Here is a 19,778-nt window from a genome sequence, read left to right as displayed (position 1 = left end):
GCGGGCAAGCTCCGCCCCGTCTCCCCGGGACACATACCTTCGGACCATAAGATGCACCCTCGTTTTCCCCCCACTTTTGGGGGGAAAAAGGTGCGTCTTATGGTCCGAAAAATACGGTAAGCTTTATTTTTAACTATGAGGATAAATAGTTCCTCAGTGATCATTTCTAAGCCAGCTAGTTATTTGAACTCCCTGTTGGAAGTGAAGTTGGCAGGAGAGGAAACATGCTTGGGATATTTGTTTCCATAGGTGAAATGAAATAGTGTTAAAGGAAAGTAAGACAGGCCAGTTATATATCAAAGCAAAAAGGAAGATTGTCTCATGTGCCAGGGAATCCAAAACGTATACTGACATTCTACCTTTCGTCTGTTCCTTTTTGACTAGGTGCTGAATGGCTTTGCCCAACCATACTATTCATATGAACAAACAGTCCTATTTTCCAATATTGTTAACACTGATCGGAGTTGTAGCCTAGGCAAGGCAGTGGGAAGCTTCTCCACTTTATAAGAAGGGCTAGACAGCCTGATAGATGAGGTACTGGTGGATTGGTTTTCACCAGAACTTCTGGCGTTGTCCTATATTATCAGTGGGGAATCAGTTGGTGACACAGTCGATTGTATGTGCAATAAAACTTCTCATGTATTGCTGTGAAATTGCCTATACGTTTGCCTATACAGGTGATTTAAGGCTAGGCTTTGCTGCTTTGAATCTTGATCTGTTTAATCTGGGGAATCTCTTTATTTCCATAGATTAAATGTCTCCAATTAGTGCTTCCAAACCTTTTTCCCCACCCCCTGAAAACCTTTGCTCTTTGGTTTGTTTTTTAAAAAAAAGCTAGTTTAATGCTTTAATGTCAATGCAGATATTTTTTTTAGAAGTGCAATAGTTTTTCTTCATCGTTGACTATTTGTATGTATGTATTGAAAAGAGTATTCAGTTAAAAAAGAAAAACGTCTGGAATGTATTCTACAGGCAATAATGTCCTGTGGACATTAAGTTATAAACACTGAAATGAGCTTATTTAAGAAGAAGAAGAAGAAAGAAAAAATCTCAGCAAACTTATCTGTCCTGGGTTTTTATGCTTCCAAACTCCCTGGTTTAATTATGAGTTTTGATTGTGTAGGGAAACCGTAATTAAACACAACTTGAAAGATCTTTTGGATCAAAGTGTAGTTTAAAATATGCAAGAGGCAATGTGTAAGGTACTTGTCTGTGAACCAGAATTCCTGGGCTCTGTATTACGTCTTTCACTGGCCTGCTGTGACTTTGGGTAGATCACTATCTTGTTTTTTACCTAGGTTTCTCTGCTGCTCTGTCATGTCTGGTTAGATAGTATAGGTGCATGTTTAGAATTTATGATGGTCAATACCAAGGCCCTAACCAAAATTAGTGCTAGAACGTACTACTATAATAATTCCATATGTTTTGCATAGTCTGCTTACCAAGGGTCAGCAAACTGGGGCTCATAGGCTGGATCTGGTTCGTGGCAGCAGGGGCACCTTCTTCCTGCTGTGAAGTGCATTCCTCTGTCACATGCTGCTGATCCTGTCTACAGCATCCAGTTTCCCTGCTTAGTGCCAAAGCCTCCTCTGTCACCTTGCTGCTGCCCTGTACTGACAGATTTGTGGCTCCCTATCTCTGTTGCCAATGGAAATTGGCAGCAGTTGGTGGCGAGGGTAAGTGAAGCACAAAGCAGGGAGGACTGGGACAAGGAGTGGTGGCTTGTAATGACAGCTAGATTGCAAGAGGCAGCCCACTGTTCTTAAAAGTTGCTGATCCCTGGCTTATACTGTAGTAGACCACAATGGCTTTTTCTTCTGTGAAACCAACACTTATTAACGAATATCTCTCCTGCTCATACCCACCCTCATGCAACACAGTTGCACAGATCCTACAATGCATATCAACATAACCTTACCCTATAGTTCAGGGTGACCAACCTGCAGCACACCTACCACAAGTGGCATGGGCAGCCTGTGTGACACGTGGCAGATTGGGGAAGGGGAAGGGAATAGATTGGCAGATAAGGCAAGGAGCAGACAGTAGAGAAACAGATTGGGCAAGGAAGGGGATGGGATGGCACAGGTCTTAATTTGTGGCATGCCTGCCAAAAAAGTTGCCCTGACTGCAATAGGTGGTTTCAGACAAGTGCACAATCCTTAAGGTTAAGGACAGACTTTACACATAAGCTGGCTTAAGTGATCAGAAACTGGTTTAAACCTGTAATGGAACAGACATTCAGTGCACATAAACTGAAAATGGCTGAAACCAGTTGGAGATAAACCTACTTGAATGTAGTATCTGACTTAACTGATTTGGCTCAAACTGGTTTATGCAATGTCTGTCCCAGACCCCTTCCTGGTTTAAGATAAACCAGACTACCACAGCATCCCAGCATGCTCTCTGGGTGAGGCTCTGCTCCAGAGCTGAACTGGCCCCGTCCCTCTGCTCTGTAGTCAGAGCAGGGACGGGACATGGCGAGCCACCAGGCAGCGTGGGCCTGTTAAGGCCAAGTGGGCAAGAAGGGGATTAATTCTTCCTTCTTTCCCCTCCTCCCCCACCATGGCCGGGGTCTACCTGTCAGCCAGGGAGCAGGGGGCTGTGGTGGTGGCCCTTGGGGCTGGCAGACTCCAGCTGCAGGGCAGAAGGGACAGAAGAAGGAATTAGCCTGTCTCCCTTTCCCCTTTACCTTAATGGTGCCATGCTGGGATGGTTGTCCTGCGGGGCAGTCAGGGGAGCTCTGTTCTGTGCTGGGGGGGACTCCTCCCCTTCCTCCTCCTCCCCCCAGGGTGGGAAAGGGGGACTGGGCCCCGGTTGGGCAGCCTCACATAAAGCTTCCCCTTACTCCTCCCCCTCTGCCACCGGATGGGGAGGGGAGGGGGGCGCTCCATGAAGTGCTGCCTGGTCCCGGATGGGGACTCTTCTCCAACCCCGCCCTCCATGGGATGGGGAGGGGGGCTCTGTTCCATGCTGGGGGTTATTATTCCCCCTCTTCCTCCTCCCACTCCCCCTGTCCCCACTCCCACCACTGGGGGTGGGGTGAGGAAGAGGATGAGGAGAGGGATGAGCCCCCCAGCACTGAACAGAGCCCCTCTCTGTGCCCCGTGGTGGTGGGAGAGAGAGGAAGGGAAAGAGTTCCCCTCTGGGGCCAGGCAGCCCTGTGTCTGAGGATTGCTCCCAGCTTTCAGGGAGCCATTGGGGCAGGCAGAGCTCTCCCCTCCTCCTTCTTCCCCCCACCATCAGATGCTCCCTCTTCCCCCACCCTCTGAACCCTGCAGGCCAAGGTGAGGGTTTAAACCCCTCCTCAGTCTAACTCAGGCCTGCCAGGCCTGGGCACACCCCCCTCAGCTCCCCTGCCCTGTTGGAAGGGAAGGGTTGCTTTAGTGCCCCCGGGGCTTCTGGCCTGAGCCACTTCAGGCATGTGCCGAATGTCGATCCACTTGACAACTGGTTCACTCTCTGCAGGTTAGACTAACCTGCAAAGATTGAATCAGTTCAAACTTGGGCTTTTTGAATGTCTGTCCCTAGCCCAAGTGATCACTACATTTGGTGTAGTGATACCTTTCAAAGATTCAGCAGGCTAGATTTATCCCTGGTGGAATTATAGGGAGGTTACATTTGACCAATAGCAGTCCTTTTTTTTTTTCTTACTGTGGCCCTTCAGGATTTCTGATGGTGTCACTGACAAATCTTGGCAAGCAATTACAGAATGTACTACATCAGTGTTTTCTAAGCTGTTTGTGCTTATTGTCCTGAACTAAAAGACTGGTTTGTCTTTTTACAGCTACTGCTAAATTGAAATGTGGTCACTTTACCACTAATCTAATGTCAGCTGAGTGATCAAGATGAACTTGCCTTCTGTGGCAAATTTTTATTGTGCGATTATAAAAATTTATAACAAGAACACCTCCAAAAGTTTGTCCAAAGCAGTAAGTGCTAGCCAACTTTGCTTTAATGCCCTTCTAGTCATATTAATTCATCTGCTATTTTAATTTCCACTCTTATTTTTAAAGTTTTGAGATTAGAGTGAAAGAAAATGCTCTTTCAGAGTAATTTTGCTTCATTAGTGTAAATGCACTGTATGTAATTCCCACCAATATTAAGCTCATTATGCCAAATAACATGCAATATCAAGATAAAAAGGAATTGAAGAATGTGACCTGATAGTTAGATAATTGAGCTCAGCACATTAGTGCCAAGGCTGGACTGGTCCCACTGCATTGTCTTTAATTAGCCAAAGTGCTGTTTTTCATCTGTCACTTATTCAGGATGCTGAAACGTGTTCTCTTGCTGATGGAATTATGCTCAGCAGGAGCACTCCTGCAGGTACATTTTGACCACTGGACATGGATTTGTCTTGCAAGATATATGAAGGGCCTTTGTCACTTCATAAATATCTAATCTTTGGATTTGCATTTTTGCTACCTGCAAACAAGCTGTAAATTCCTGCATATTTTTTGCCTGGAGAAAGTCATTTGCAAAGGAATCCCTTCAGTTTTGCACTGTCAGTGTTAATATTGCCTTGGGTTGTTTTTTTTTTTAAAGACTGATATGATAGTGCTTCTGTTAATTTGTAAAGATCCTACACTCTAATCTGTGCTTTAGAGAGAGAGATAATGAAAGGTTTCTGTCAGATTTAGGTATCTTAGGGCCAAATTCATCTGGTGTGTAAGTAAGTTCAACTTAATTGATTTATGCCCGAGATGAATTTGGCCCTTTACTCTTCCAGTAATGCAGTTTGGTGCCTTCCGGGTTACCATCCTTTCAGTAATTTGCATCATTTTCTATTCCAGATGATAAAATTACCCCGGTTTCCCATCCATTTCCTTGTGAATGCATTGCTAATCTGAAACCTGAGGATTGTAAATGATGGAGACTGTGTAACCAGAGTCTCTGCGTTGCTGCTTCTGTAACAGTTAACTGAGAAATGCATTTGAAGTGGTTTGTAGGCTAGCCTTGCTAATGGTGAGCTCCCAGATTCCCCCTGGTCGGCACTTTTTTTTCCCTGCATGAAATCTTGTATGACATTGATTTTTTTTTTCTTTTCTTCTTTGCAAACATTAAAAACCAACAAATGTTGTGCACCAAAGAAATTAGACTCAGCCCTGAAATATCTATTTAATATCATCTGTGGTGATATTAGAGTTCTTAATTGGACAAGAGAATGCAGGAAATTTGATTGTAACCTAACTTTATTTTATGGTTCCTGCTGAAAATGAATCTGAGAGGAAAGTGGGGTTTAGATTTATGGACTTCTATGGCCAGATGGGACCATTATGATCATCAGATTTGATCCCTTGCATAAACCCAGGTCACAGAGTTTCAGCCAGTGGTGTCTGTACCTAGCCCCAAAAGCCATTCTGTTTCAAATAACTGTTTAGCTAGGTGGTTTGCAGTATCAGTAGAGGAAGCATATACATGTGGCAGGGGAGTGCTGGACCAATGTGGCTGTCCATTGGAGCTCATGTTCCTTGGACCCTTGCAGAATTGGGCCCAGAGTTTGCATTATCTGTATCTCCCATGCCTGGCATGAAGTTCAGACATGGGGTCTGAAGAGAAAAAAAATCTGTTGTCTTGGATCCTCGAGCACAAGAGATTCCCACTTAAACTCAAGAGACAGACTCATATCTTGGGTTACTGAAATAACACTGACCTTAGTGGAGTTGCACTTGCTTAGTCAAGGGCTGGATTTGGCTATGTATAACTAGGGGGCTACTTAAACTATGGATTTGCAGATTTTGCAGAAAGTGCGAAATCTGGGATCATCCACAAAATCAACAAAAAACCCCACTTAATAAAAATAAAATGCTGGCTACCTGGTAAATACTGATACTGCAAACCATCTCACCACTAGCCTTGCAGCTTGCCTAGGAAGGGAAGGCACCAGTTGGTGGGCAGCATGAAGGGCAGCAGAAAAAATGGCTGCCATCCCTTTCCTCTCCACCCCCAGGGCCTCTGCCAGTCAGGGCTGAGAGGCAGAGCTGCACAAAGGGCAGCCACCAGTCAAGATGGCAACCACACCCTTGTCCCTCCTCTCCCCTGGGGCCTCTCTGCCAATCAGCACCAAGGGGCGGGGCCACCAGAAACACGTTCACAAAACATCCACAGATTTTCCCCTTTATGGCAGGACTAACCCACTAAAATTGTAAGTCTCTAGTCTTGATTTAAGTAGACCCCTATGCTTAAGAGGGTCCCTGGGTTCAGCTATCCACCAAACTTGAGAAGGATGGTGAGGTAGCTTCCTTGATTGTACTGCAATTGGATTTCTCTCTGGACATATCCAGTCAATCCTGTCAGTTCTCTTCCTGCTATTACTTTAAGAAACAAACTACCAAAAAAAAAAAATACTTGTGGAGAGTAAATTTGATTGTTTTTGAGGTGGACTAGATTATATGAAATGGCAAGCAAGATAATTGGGTTCCCTTTTCATACCTTATCAGTGCCTATCATTATCAACCTAAAGGGCTGGTGCTTGCTTTCACTAGTAGAAACCAAAAGTAACTCTGTTTAAACCATTGGAGTTCTGCCAGTACATGCTTTCATCTTGTGATTAATGCACTGGGCTTGGCTTTAAGAGCACTGGGTTCTCTTGTCTCCCCAGGCTCCTAAAAGCAAATCTTCAGTCTGTCATAAAGCTTCCTTTGTGATCCTAGGCAAGTCATTTTGGGCTGGATGTTCAGTAGGTTCTGCTAAATATTTCTGGATGTTCAGTAGGTTCTGCTAAATATTTCTGGATGTCTTAATACTGTGAGATGCCTATCTGGGAGCTGAGCTCTCTTGAGAACATGATTGTTCTGTGCTTCGGTTTTCCCATCTCTAAAACAAAGACAGTGCTTCCTTTCCCCCACTCTCCCTGGTTTTTGCATGGTTCTTTCTAGAGGTAGATTTTCTTAGGTGTATTTACACAGTCTGGTCCAATCTTGACTGGGGCCTGTTGAGACTGCTAAAAAATGGAATTGGGGTCTCTTTGCTTTTCTGCAGCAAAGTTATAAAATGTGTCTAGTAAAGCGCAGTGTATTTATGCTTGCTTGCTAAGTACTTCATTGGTTATGAGAATGTGGTTTGTGTGTGTGTTTAAAATATAATACACTTGTAGGTGTTTCCTGGCTTGTAGCATATAAACTCCAGTGTGGCATGGGGAAGTTTGCAATATGTTGCAAACTAAGTGGACCAAAATATTGGGAGGGAGGTTGTTGTTGTTAAAATATTGGCAGTGCGTCACAAGCTCTTTGGCTTCATAATGGAAATCATATATTTTCTGCGTTAGGACTTTGATTTACATGTCACATCAAAGTTCTCCTTACAATGGAGATTTTTTTTTTTTTAAGTTTGCTTTACAGAACAGCTGTTAAATCATTGGACAAAATTATTATCCATGCTAGCTCCAATGTAAAATGTCCCTTCATATTTCTTTCAAGACTCTTAGTACTACTTGGTAGCATCTTTCTTTCTTTGAAGGAGGCCTCACCCACTGCTGATGCATAGGGATTTAAAAAGAAAATGCCCAGGTGGAATAATTTTCTTAAAACAAAATAAATAGATAAATATACCCCCCCACTACAAGAAAACTGTGCTCAAAACAAAAACCATGGTGTTCCATAGTACAGTAGGAAAAAAAGGATAAAATGTGATAAATGAGGTCTTAGGTTCTGCAGAACCTAAGGTTGTCAGCTGAAGCTGATTCTTTTGGACCTGTTTCTGATGCAAATTGTGAATAATTAATTTTGTTACTTCTGATTAGTGTTGATTTAGGATTAATTGGTTGATCTTTAACATGTTCTGTTGGGTGCATGGTTAGGGCATAGTGGGTATGTATTTATTTATTTTAAAAAGGGTTTCTTAGAAGTTAATGCTTTCCTTGCAAGTGGAAATAGTTTAAATGCAATTTGCTACATGCAGCATTTCATATCACCCAGCTTTCTGAGAAACAGCTTTCCAGTCCAGATGAGCAATATAGTTACTTGTTGCCCACTTTAAAGCCTTGGTGGTACTGACTAATAAGCATACTTGACCTGAGAATAAAAAAGAAAACTGGCCGCCAACTCCATGCTCCTATTCCATTTCAAGGAATGGCAGAAATTTACTTACCTAACTACTTTGCAGAATTTCTCCTTTTATTTTTGTGTAACTGGTTACACTTCATTTTATATTTTGGGAAGGCTACACTTATGATCAGAGAGGCATTTGAGGTGGTTGTGTTCTGTCATGGGGTGACCAAATTGGCATCCAGGTTGTTATTGAGCAAACAAAGGCGATTTGCACAAATTATTGCATTTCTTAGGTGACTCAGTATGTGGAGGGAAAAGACTATGCCAACACCTTTTTTCCATTATGCTAATATTTCTATAGAGATCTTCTGCTCTTAACTCTCTAAATCCTCTGCAAACAATGTTTAAGGCCATAATTCTCAACCAGAGTGCCATGCCACCTTGGAGTGCCTTGAGATCCTTTCAAGAGTACCACACAATCATAGCACTTTTAGGTGTGCCAATATGATTTTCAAGATAAACCTAGAGCTTTCAAATAGGCATTCTTAGTGTTAAAGACATTTTGACGTGTTGTGGTCTTTCTGAGTTATTTGCAACAGAAGAATTGCTCTGTTATTTTTTTGTAGCCAAAAAAAAGTGAAAACTGGGAGCTGGCATTTTCCAAGGGGTGTCTTGAGCCGAAAAAGGCTGAGAAACACTAGTTTAAGGCATTTAGCAGGTAAGGAAGCTGAAACAAATGTTGAAATTCCCTCCCCTCTTTTGTGTACAGGGTCATCACCAACCTCGGTTATCATAGGCTGAGTGCACACATTCAGATAACCTGAGAGATTTCTCTCAGGCTTATTCTCATGGTGGATAAACTTACCCAGATACATGTGTACAGACATGTGAATACTGAGACCCTAAAGAGTGGAGAGCTTGCAGTGCTGACACTGCAGCCAGATTGGGGACCCTGTGCACACAACTCAGTATGATCTGCAGGCTTCCTTAGTCTGCTTGGCAACAGATGGTAGCAATTGATATAGAAGCCTTGATTGGGCTAACCAAGACAGCCCATCATAAAAATGATGTACAGACATTCATTCTCCCAGGAGAAATTCTCCTGGAAGTGATTTTAACCCTGATTGTGCCCAAGTTATTTTTTCTCAGAGTGGCCATTTTTACTTAAAAATATCTGTATACTTGTGGTTTCTCTTGGGAGAGCAGGGATTCCTGGGAGAAATTGAATGCCTGTACAAGACCACAGTGAGATTTCAGAAATAGTGTGAAAAACACTGGGCTTTCCTCCTGTACAGGAATTGTATTTCACTTGGTCAGAATCAGATTTATCCAATAGCTTGCATAAAATCACTTGCAGATACAAGATTTAAAACACCAGGCTTCTGATTACCTCACCAACAAGGCCCTCTCTTTCCCCAAGGAAAAATTTAGCAAACATTTATTCTCCATTTAGACTTTCTAGAGTGAAAAGAATCAAAGTGTGAGATAAAAGAAATGCACTGACCTAATGAGATTTGAGTTTCTGACCATTTTCTTTTACATTCTAAAAAGGGGAAAAGGAAAGTAAAACGTCTTTTTGATATTTTATTTTTAAATTTGATAAGAGTGAAGCTAATGTGGGATTGCTGGTCCAGTAGGAAATAGAACTCAATTTTACATTTTTTAAAACAATTTTACTGTATTAAAAATGACAGAGGTTAGAAACAAAGCTCTTATACTTTTATTGAACTGGAATTGAAAGTGACAGAAAATCATTTTGGCCCCGGTGCAGTAAATGTTATCACTAAAACATGTTGTGGGGAGATTAGGACAGTCTCTCAAGCACAAGAGACAAAAGTTCACAAAACACAAAGTGATTTTTTTTTCCTGTCCCCATCTTAAAATCATTAGCTTCTCCTGAGACAAGGGGTGCTGGGCTAGGTGAATGGGGAAATGAAAATGTCTCTGCTCTGAAAGGAGCTAGGGTTGAGAGTACAGAGAATGCAGGTCTCTGCTTGAAGATGATAAAGAATGGAAATAATGGGAAACTGTGGTGAAAAGCAAGAGCCAGTCTTGTCATTGTGTAAAAAAGGCAGGTACCAGGATCAGACTTGCAGGTGGAAACATTCTGAACCTTGGGGCATTTCAGGGCAGAAAGGATGCTGATCTAGTTGGGCATATCTTTTGCTTGTTACCCCACGTATCTCATATATCCTGTCTGCCTACTGTCTCTTCCTCTAGATCAGTAGTTCACAACCCCTTTTTAGACTCAAGGCACCCCTTACTAGGTTGAAGTAGGCAATAGAAATACCAAATTTAAAATGGGAATCCATAGTGTTGAAAAAATTCTGTTCTGTTGTGGACTATCTGATTTATTTGCAACAGAAGAATTGCTTTATTGTTTTTCTGTAGTCAAAAGTGAAGTGAAAATCAGGAGCTGGCATTTTCTGAGGGGCACCTTGAGTCTGAAAAGAAGGTTGAGAACCATGGGCATACATGATGAGTTTCTTATGTATTTCATAAATATGATGCTGAGACAGGAAATTCTAGTGGAAGACATGTACAAATGACAATGTTGATGGGAGGGAGGACAGAAAGGGTGCGTCCACACATGTAAGCACATGCACTTGCAGCAGCTCCAATAAAAGCAGTGCAGATTTGAGCCAGGGTTTTTTGCCTTGGTGCATGTGCTCGGACATGCACTTTGGTGTGGGGCAAATTGTGCCACTTGGGGCAAAATAACCCTACCTAGCTCCTCCCAGATCTGCAGCCAGGGGGAGCTAGAGCTGGGCAGCTCTGCCAGCACCTCTGCAGTCCCCAGCAGTATAAAAAGCTGCCCTGTCCTGGCCCCATCCATACAAAAGGCTGCCCTGGCAAGTAGGTCGGGGCTACTCACTCTCAGGAACTTCTGGGGCACAGCCACTTGGTACTTAGGGGCACTACCTATTGTGCCAGCTGGATTGCTGCAGCAGCATCCTAAATCCATTTTTAAAAATACCCCCAAATCCATGTTTTTTCACAATTAAAACAAAAGACCACATGCACACACACTCGAGAGAGAGCGCGATCAGTTGGGCAATGCTTTATTGGTATATTTACAATGTTAAAGCAGTGTGGAAGCCTACCAGTGTCTCTGTCATCATAATAAAATAAATTCTAAATACCTATATGTGTTGATGTGTGCTTTTGGTTTTCTTCACACACGATGGGTGTATGATGGGGGCATGTGGTGTTTGCAGGAAGGGAGTGGGGGAATGTGGGTTGGTGTGGGGTGATTGCTGGGGGGACTGTGGGTGTGAGGGACCTTGTTGTGGGGACTGCTCAGGAGGGGTGGGTCCCTTGGCCCCAAAAGGGTGCACCCCCCCAAACAGCACATGGAATGCCCCCCATCACAGGGCCCCAGCTCCCCCCTGGAGGGCCACAGCCCTTATCCCTCACAGGGCTCCAGGCACCCTGGAGGGCCACAGCCCCCCTACCCAGGGTCCCAGATCCCCCCTGGATTGCCACAGCCTGCCCCCCGTCCCTGCCCAGGGTCCCAGGCACCCTGGAGAGCCATAGCCCCTCCGCCCAGGGTCCCAAGCACCCTGGAGGGTCCCAGTCCCCCAGCCCAGGGCCCATAACTTACCTTTAGCAGCAGCAGCGGGAGTTGGGTGCTCTGAGCCATGGCAGCAGGACCCTGTGCAGCATGCAGGGACCACATGCCAGACCCAGCCAGGTCCTGCTGGCCCTGGGGCCTCTCAGTCACCCTGCTTGGCTGGGCCCTTGGTGGCAGGACCCGGCGTGGCACATGGGACTGCATGCTGGGTCCTGGGGCCTCTCTGCCACCTAGCTGGGCTGGGCCAGGCCAGGCCATGGTAGCAGGACCTGGCACGGCATGTGCAGACTGTGTGCTGGGCCCAGCCTGGTCCTGCTGCCCTTGGGGCCCCTCTGCTTGGCTGGCTGGGCCATTCCCACGGCAGCAGGACTTGGCGCAGTATGTGGTGACCACGCACTATGCTTGCCGGGTTCTGCCGGCCTTGGGGTCTCTCTGCCGCCCACCTGAGTGGGCCCATGGCGGCAGGACCCGGCGTGGTGTGTGGGGACCGTGCACTGTGCCCAGACGAGTCCTGCTGGCCTTGAGGCTGCTCCTGCTGGCTGGCCACGCTAGGTCCTGCCGCCATGGGAATGGCCCAGCCAGGCAGCGGGGGGACCCAAGGGTGGCAGGATCCGGCTGGGCCCGGCATGCTGCACCGGGTCCTGGCACCAAGGGCCTGGCCCGGCTGGGCGGCAGAGGGACCCTAGGGCCAGCAGGGCCCAGCTGGGCATGGCATGTGGTCCCCGCACGCTGTGCCAGGTCCTGCCTCTGCCCCGCTGTGCCTGCAGGGCATGGCACGCAGCAGGACCTGGGCCAGCACCGGTTCACTGGTCTGACTTTGCACCAAAGGAGGTCACGTGGCTCCAGGAGGCAGGATCCTTTTTGTGCCTCCCAGAGCCCTGCAACCTGCTCCAGTGCAAAGTCGGGCTAGCGAGCCTCATGAGGTTGGGCCGGGTCCATACCCCTCCACATCCCCCTACCACCCTTTACCCCCCACCACATCCATGACCCCCCCCACACACACACGCACACACTTACCTTGGACAGCACTGGGGGCCAGAGGCAGCAGGAGAATGAAAGAGATGCTCTGGTGTCAGCTCTTTTGGAGGACTGACTCCCTGGCACAGTCTGGGACCTTGCTCCATTCCTCTGTGGAGTGGATTTTTTAGACCTGGATATCTAGGGATCTAATTTTCTCCCTGTGCTGCAAACTTACTGCGCGGGGAACTTTTTTTCATTCCCGTATGTGCCTCTTGTCCTGCCTCAAAGGGGTTTGAGACGGAGCAAGAGGCATGTGCACTCTCGTCCGGACGCGCCCAAAGAAATGCTGGCAAAAGAGGTGGATATAGAATACCAGAGTACAAAGCCAGGTTGCGTAGTGCTTCCCAATTTATAAAGCAGCTTTTTATCATTGATTTAAATGTTGGGGCCTGTTTTTCTAGATACAATTTCTCCTTCTCCTTCTCATATGCTTTGTCCAAAGCAAAGGAGTGAAATAAATATTATGCCCTTAATCAGGATTCTGTTGTTGTTTTCTAATTAATCAGTGTCAGTTGCTTGAACATTTGTGTTAAATCATTTTCTTCATGAAAGCTTTTAATGAGGAAACAAATTGATTGGATTCATACATACTGGATTCTTGCCACTGACATCTGATAGACCCAACCCTTTATACTAAACATTTTGCCTATGAGTAGGTCATTCTGTGGCTTGCCCTCCAAAGCCAAGCTATTTGATGAAACCTTTTTGCTTTGAGTTGGGTCAAATGACTTTCCCATGTTTCTGAAATTGCTGTTGATATTGTTCTCTTATTTGGCATTGTGCAAAGCATGGGTGAAAGAAGGTAAGATAAATGAGTCTGGTAGATGGTCTGGTACTTGAGGCACCTGGAACTCAGCTCTGCACTCCACTGACTTGCAAATCTGCTTGCAAATCTACTTTCCTAATCCTTTTTTTTTTTCATCTTGTAAATTCAGATTGCAAACTCTAGAGATTTTTTCTTTGTGTTTGCACTGTATCTAGTGCATTGTGCCTGAATCTGGGGCCTCTGGTCACACTATTCAAGTACAAACAGTATGTATGGAATAACAAGAAAACATGTAGCAGAGGATATGCATCTTATCTGCTGCATTTTATATGAATGGAGGGGCTCTTGACTGGGGCTGGAGCTTTAATGCCTTGCCATATTGTCAAATGAAGAGTGGAGAAATGGGTGGAGAAAACCAGTATATAAGAGAGCCAAAGTGCTGGGTGTGTGGAGTTTAAGGAAACTAACTTTTAGATGGCTCTTGGAGAACCTTACCAGTGTGAGGTTGAAGAAGAACAAACAATAAGAACATAGTGAAAAACCTGTTATCCAGTTTTTATGTGAGATCTGCATGCACATGAGCTTCAGGCACATGGAGAGATTTGGTCTTTTACTAAAGGTTAAGCCCCACACTGTAGGCAAGGCTTTATGGGATAAATACCTCATATACAGAATAGAGAAGAAACTTTCTCCAACATAGGCACAGCTTCTGTCCTGTGAGTTTTATTCATCTAGCTTTCTTAGTATACTTCAGGTTTGTTTCATTTTGTTTTTTTCATGTGACTGCAGTCATTGCAACTAAGGTGCAGGATGGGGACTGTGGGACTGATGTGAGAAATTGTACCAACCTCTTACTTTTGACGAAGACATTTCTATTATGAAAAACTTTGGCAACCTCTGGAATTGAAACTGGAGGGTGAGGGGGGAGAGATACTTTATTGCCGCTAAATCTTTATGCAATAGGGAATCTCAAGATGGCCAATTAGCATCTGTAGGTCCTGTAGCTTCTCTTGAGGCTTCCGTTGTAAGAAGCACAGTTTGGACATTAACTGAATCCCTGGCAGCATGTCTGGCATAATTCTTCCATCTGTCAGTTGTTCATGAGAATGGAACAAATAATTGAGAGACTAATTTGTGTTTATACCCGTTATCTTTGTCTTTCAGGTACCACTTGGAATTTCTGCCCCGAGGTGAGTGCGTCTTGTTGATAATATTTTATTTATCGGAGGGGGTGGTGGAAGTTGGGATTTAAGAAAGGTTGACAGGGAGAGGAGCTTTAAACAAGTACAAGCAAATGGAGGAAGTAGGAGCAAGGGTGGGAAAACTCTGGTAAGGATCCAGCAGATTGTTGGAGTCCAGCTTGTTTGGGATCAGTCACAGTTCTTTTTTCCTTAGCTTTGGACAAGGGTCCCCAAAACTGTGTGGTGCTCACATAAACACTGTATCCCTGCATTGATGAGGTCTAAGAATGACTTCTGATAAGGTAATGTGGCCTCTGGAAATTGTTCTCAGTGATACCTTTTAACTGGAGGCAGAGCAATCTAATAGCGAACTGGACTGGGAGCCATGAACTCAGGGTTCCAGTCATAGTGCTGGTGTATAACTTTGAGAAAATCACTTTGCTTTTTTGTGCCTCTGAGTTTTTTTTGGTTTGTTTGTGGTGGGGGTTTTCCCCCTCTCATTTTCTGAGTTGATTTAGTGCTTGTCTGTACCTGGTGTTCTCTGCCTGGGTGATGTAAGTTGAGCTAACTACCCACTATCTCATTAAAAAGCATTTACCTATTAGGAAATATACAATCCTGAATACTATTGTAAGGTAGATATGGTGGGGACAGGACTCAGTATGCCAGTTTTGTGCAATGGGTGCAAGGAGAATTGGGATTAAGCTAAATAGGAACAAAGCATTCTTATTTCTGGCATAAATGTGCTGTTACATAGAATTGCTCTTGTGCTTTTAAATTCACATCCTCCCTTCATTCAAATTAATTTGTTTCATTTATCTATATACAAATTGTAAATTCTTTAGGACATCAGCTCTCATTCTATGTATAGTAGTACAATATGGGACCCTGACCATGGATTAGGGTTTCCTCTTATAGTGTCATAATGTAAATAATCTTAATTTGGTCAGGAGATGGGAGGAGTTCATATTGGAAGCAACAGTAGTGGTTACTTCATCACCAGGGGAATTGTGCCTGATATACCAATATAGTACCCTAACACAACGGATTTCTCGTCTCTGATCCAGGCTGTTTACATCCTACAAGACTACAAATATATAAAGGGGGGGGGGGAGCTTTTTATATGATTATTGTGATATGTGAAGGATTTGCCAACATTCAAAGAAGATGGGAGCTGAGGCCACTATAAAAATCCTGCGAGTGTTCCAACTCAGCTAATCCTTCATTTGCTTCAGAAATAAATTCCAGTATGTTACCTCCTTGATCAGGGCCCACTTCCAACACAGCCTGTCTGTCTGGCAGCACAGAAATGTCAGAAATGCAGCAGTGCTACAATTCCCACCAGAACAGTGTTATCACATTTTAATATGAGCCGCAGTGCAGCCTTGGTGCTTCTAATTGCTTTCAAACCATTGTTTTCATGTGTTTGGTTGATGAACCCAGCATCTGGCATCATTCGAGAAAGTACAACAGACAGCTGTGTTCAAAATTAAAAAAAAGAGAGAGAGGATTAGAACACATAAAAGGACTCAAAATTAGATTTTTTTGAGAACTTTGTGTAATTTAAAGTGTTTGCATGGGGGGAGGTGCTGCTTTTATTCTTATCAACTATTCCATGTTCTTTCATTGTTTTGGAGGATGCCACTATATTATTGGGACTTTGTTTATAGAACCAGGACCAATGTAGGGGCAGATACACAAATGTAGTTAGGTGCCTCACTTTAGAAGTCTTATGTGCCTCCTGGGATTTATATTGTGGACCTCTAGGCATTTAATATCTCTGTAAATCTGGCCCCTGGTTGTTTGGGGAACTGATACTAACCTGAGAAAATGCATTAAAGAGGCAGTAATGTCTAATTATTTAAAAAAAAAAAATACTGGCCCTTGGATATGTTAATCCTTACTCCACAGTTTAATGTGATCTTGGGGAAATTATCTTAATCTCTGTGGCTGCCAATACGCATGCTGGTTCACCTTCTAATTTAGAATGCTGCAGCATGGCCTCACAGTCATGTATATAAGCCCCTGTGCGCAAATGCACACATGTAGGCATGTGTGCTTGCAGCAGCTCAAATAAAAGTGACACAAATTTGAGCGGGGGATGTTTGCCTCAGCACATGTGTTTGGACAAGCACTTTGGTGTGGGGCAAGTTGTGTCACTTGGGGCAAAATAACCCTGCCCAGCTCCTCCTGGATCTGCAGTCAGGGGGAGCAAGAGCCTGGGACCAGCACCTGTACTGGCCCAAGCCATATAAAAACCTGCTCTGGCAAGTTCAGGGCTACTTGCTTTCAGGAGCTTCTGGGGCCTGGCCAATTGGTATCTGGGGATACTAGCCCCTTGTGCCAGCTGACCTGCTGCAGCAACCCTAACAGAGAGTTCCCTGCACCCTCTACCCATTGCAGCAGTATGGCAGTGGAGGCTGCTGCCTGGCTATGACCTGCTGCCACCTGCAACAGCATATGGCCCCAAGGCTGTGCACCTGTCAGGCCCGGATGGGGACTGCATGGTCACAGCAGAAGCATCTGTACCTCTGGGCCAGCTGCCAGTGGGCTGTGGCTGCACAGTTGGCCTTTGGGCAGCACTACTGCTATTTGTGCTGCTTCCTTGCCATCTGGGCAGCTATCTCCCAGAAGATGTTCTCAGTGTGGTGTGATCCCAGGTGGCCAGGAGGTCAGCCACCTCCAGATGGGTCCCGGCTGCCAGCTCTGAGCAGGCATCTCTGCCTGAGTCCTGCCCCTTGCCTCACTAGCAGGAATTCTGGTGTTCACTATTTAAAAATTTAAAAATCTCTGATTTAAAAAAAAACAACCCAAATTCCTTTTTAAAATACCCTAAAACCTATGTTCTTCCACAATTAAAGCGAGACAGACAGTTGGGCAAAGTGATATATTTACAATTCTAAAGCAACTTGGAAGACTACCAGTGTCTCTATCATCATAATAAAATAAATTCTAAATATCTAAATGTTTTGATATTTGCTTTTGCTTTCCACAGGGCACCAGCTCCCACCCCCACTCCCTGCAGGGCCTACAGCTCACTCCTGCAGCAGCAGCAGGAGCAGACGTTGAATGCTCAGGGCCCTCTGTGGCCAGAGCCCCCAGTGGTGCACCGCAGCCCTGGCCACCTCAGACCCGATGCCACCTGTGCCACTCGTCATGGGTCTGGCTCGGTGCGGCACAGGGTTGTGTACCTTCAGGCAGCCCTGGGCGACTCAGGCTGTCACCTAGAGCCCCGCACTGTTCTCAGGGACCGGGTGTCACACCAGGCTGTGTCCAGCCTCCAGTGACAAGACACACCATGTCCTGCCAGACCTATGGTGTGTGCGTGGAGAAAGTGCGCAGCAGGACCTGGCCCGGCACAGCATGCTAGTGCACCTTTGCATAGGAGTGGGAGGCGTGACTCTGGGCCACACAGCTCCTGTGCAAAAGCACACTAGCTGCACGGCCTGTGTGGTGTTGGGTTGGTGGGGTGCGTTTTCCATGAGGCTCAGTCAGCAATGAGCCACATCCTGTTGTAGGCATAGCGCCATGGCCATGCATCACTGCCTCAGCCTCATGGAAAACGCATCCTGCCAGCCCAACCCGACCTGGCCCGGACCACACAGGTAGTGTGCCTTTGCACAGGACCTGCATGCCCCAGAGGCATGCCCCATGCAAAGGCGTGCTAGTGGGCTGAGCCAGGTCAGGTCTTGCCACCTGCCTTGTGGAGGGGCTTGAGTGGGGGCCACCACATGCCTGCTGCCCCACCCGCCCCCTCTGGTGCTGGCGGCAGTACCAAGTGTGGCTGTGGCCCTGGCTGCAGGCACAGCCAATGGCGACACGGTGCTGTGTGACTTGGGCTCTGTACATGCTGAACAGACCTGGCTCAGCCTGCTAGCACATGGCTTTCCTGTTCCTGTCCTAAGCCATGCACTAGTAGGCCAGGCCAGGTCCATTCAGCATGTACAGAGACTGGGTCACACAGTGCTGCATCGCTGTTGGCTGTGACTGCAGCTAAGACACAGCTGTGCTGGCTGCTTCTGCTGGCACCGTGGGGGGGGGGGGTGGCAGGTAGGAGTGTGGCAGCCCCCATTCAAGCCCCTCCACAAGCCCACCCACAGGCTGCCCATCCCCTCGCTCCTGCCATTCCCCATATCCCCCAGCACTTCTCACACCCACCCACACCCATAACCACCCCTATGTCCTCACTTACCCATGACCTCGCCTAGGTCCTGATCTTTGCCAAGCTTCTGTTTGCCCCAGCATGCTAAGGGTTCATGCCCCATGTGCTGGAGCAGCAGGAGCACCGTAGAGATGCTCGGGCCAGAAACCAGAGTATCCCTCTGGAAGACTGGCTCCCAGGTTAACTCAGGGATCATGCCCTGCCCTGCTTTTTTCCCGATTTTATTTTGATACCTGGATATCCGGGTATCAAATTTTGGAACGTTTTATTGTTCACAGTGTGCCTCTTGCTGTGTTTCAAAGTGCTTTGAGCCGCAGCAAGAGGCACGTGCGGGCTTGTCTGGATGTGAACTGTGAGTTTCAAAATGGCTACTGGGGCGCTTTATCTAAACCTCATCGAATGAGGTTTAGATAAAGCGTCCTGTGGCCATTTTTAAATCCACGGAGGCTTAATACACATGACAAAGTGGCATTTTAATTAAAGCGAATACCAGGAACCACTCTAATTAAAGCGCTAACCCCATCGGTGACATTAGTTATTCTACCTTGGAGTTGGGAGCCTTCCATAATATTTGTAAAAGTGCTTCAGAGTCCTTGGCTGGAAACCTCTATGGAAGGTATGAATGTGTATCTTTAAGGTGCCATGGGTTCTAGTGATTAGAGCAAAAGACTGGAAATCAGGAGGGTTTTATTCTTATTTCTCCTACATGCATGCTGTGTGACTGCTGAGAGGTGCTTACCCCTCTGTCTAGCTGCAGAATGGGAATAATTACTTTAAAAAAAGTCTCACAATGTGGCATTGGATATTTGAGTAAAATATTTCAGAAGCAATGGGAGGATCCAACTGATGGCCAGATTAGAATCCCCAAAGCATTTTAAACAGTGGTCCTGGAAGCGGAAAGGTCTAAGTCTGAAGAAGCAGTGGGCTCCTGCCTGCCACACATCACTGTTTTTGAAACTCCTCTCTGCCATATTCCACTTCCAAATTTTTTCCCAAAGATGCTGAGCACGACACTCTTGTGACACATATGGGAAGAAGGCAGCTAAAACATCTGAAGTCTGAGAAACATTTAGAACCCTTGCAGGGC

General features: G+C 45.7%; 1 protein-coding gene across 2 annotated transcripts in view; it reads left to right on the top strand.

The window, feature by feature from the left end:
• SKAP1 (src kinase associated phosphoprotein 1) overlaps positions 1-19,778 on the top strand; it is a 255,305-nt gene that overhangs the window by 18,842 nt on the left and 216,685 nt on the right. For both annotated transcript variants that reach the window (XM_019548372.1, XM_019548371.1), the window contains exon 3: positions 14,513-14,538. In XM_019548372.1, coding sequence (XP_019403917.1) covers positions 14,513-14,538 — 26 coding nt within the window. The remainder of the gene's footprint in view (positions 1-14,512; positions 14,539-19,778) is intronic.

This window comes from Crocodylus porosus, unplaced genomic scaffold (genome assembly GCF_001723895.1).
Source record: "Crocodylus porosus isolate Cpor-Errol unplaced genomic scaffold, CroPor_comp1, whole genome shotgun sequence".
Taxonomy (NCBI): Eukaryota; Metazoa; Chordata; order Crocodylia; family Crocodylidae; genus Crocodylus; species Crocodylus porosus.
This window is presented reverse-complemented; position numbering and strand designations above follow the sequence as displayed.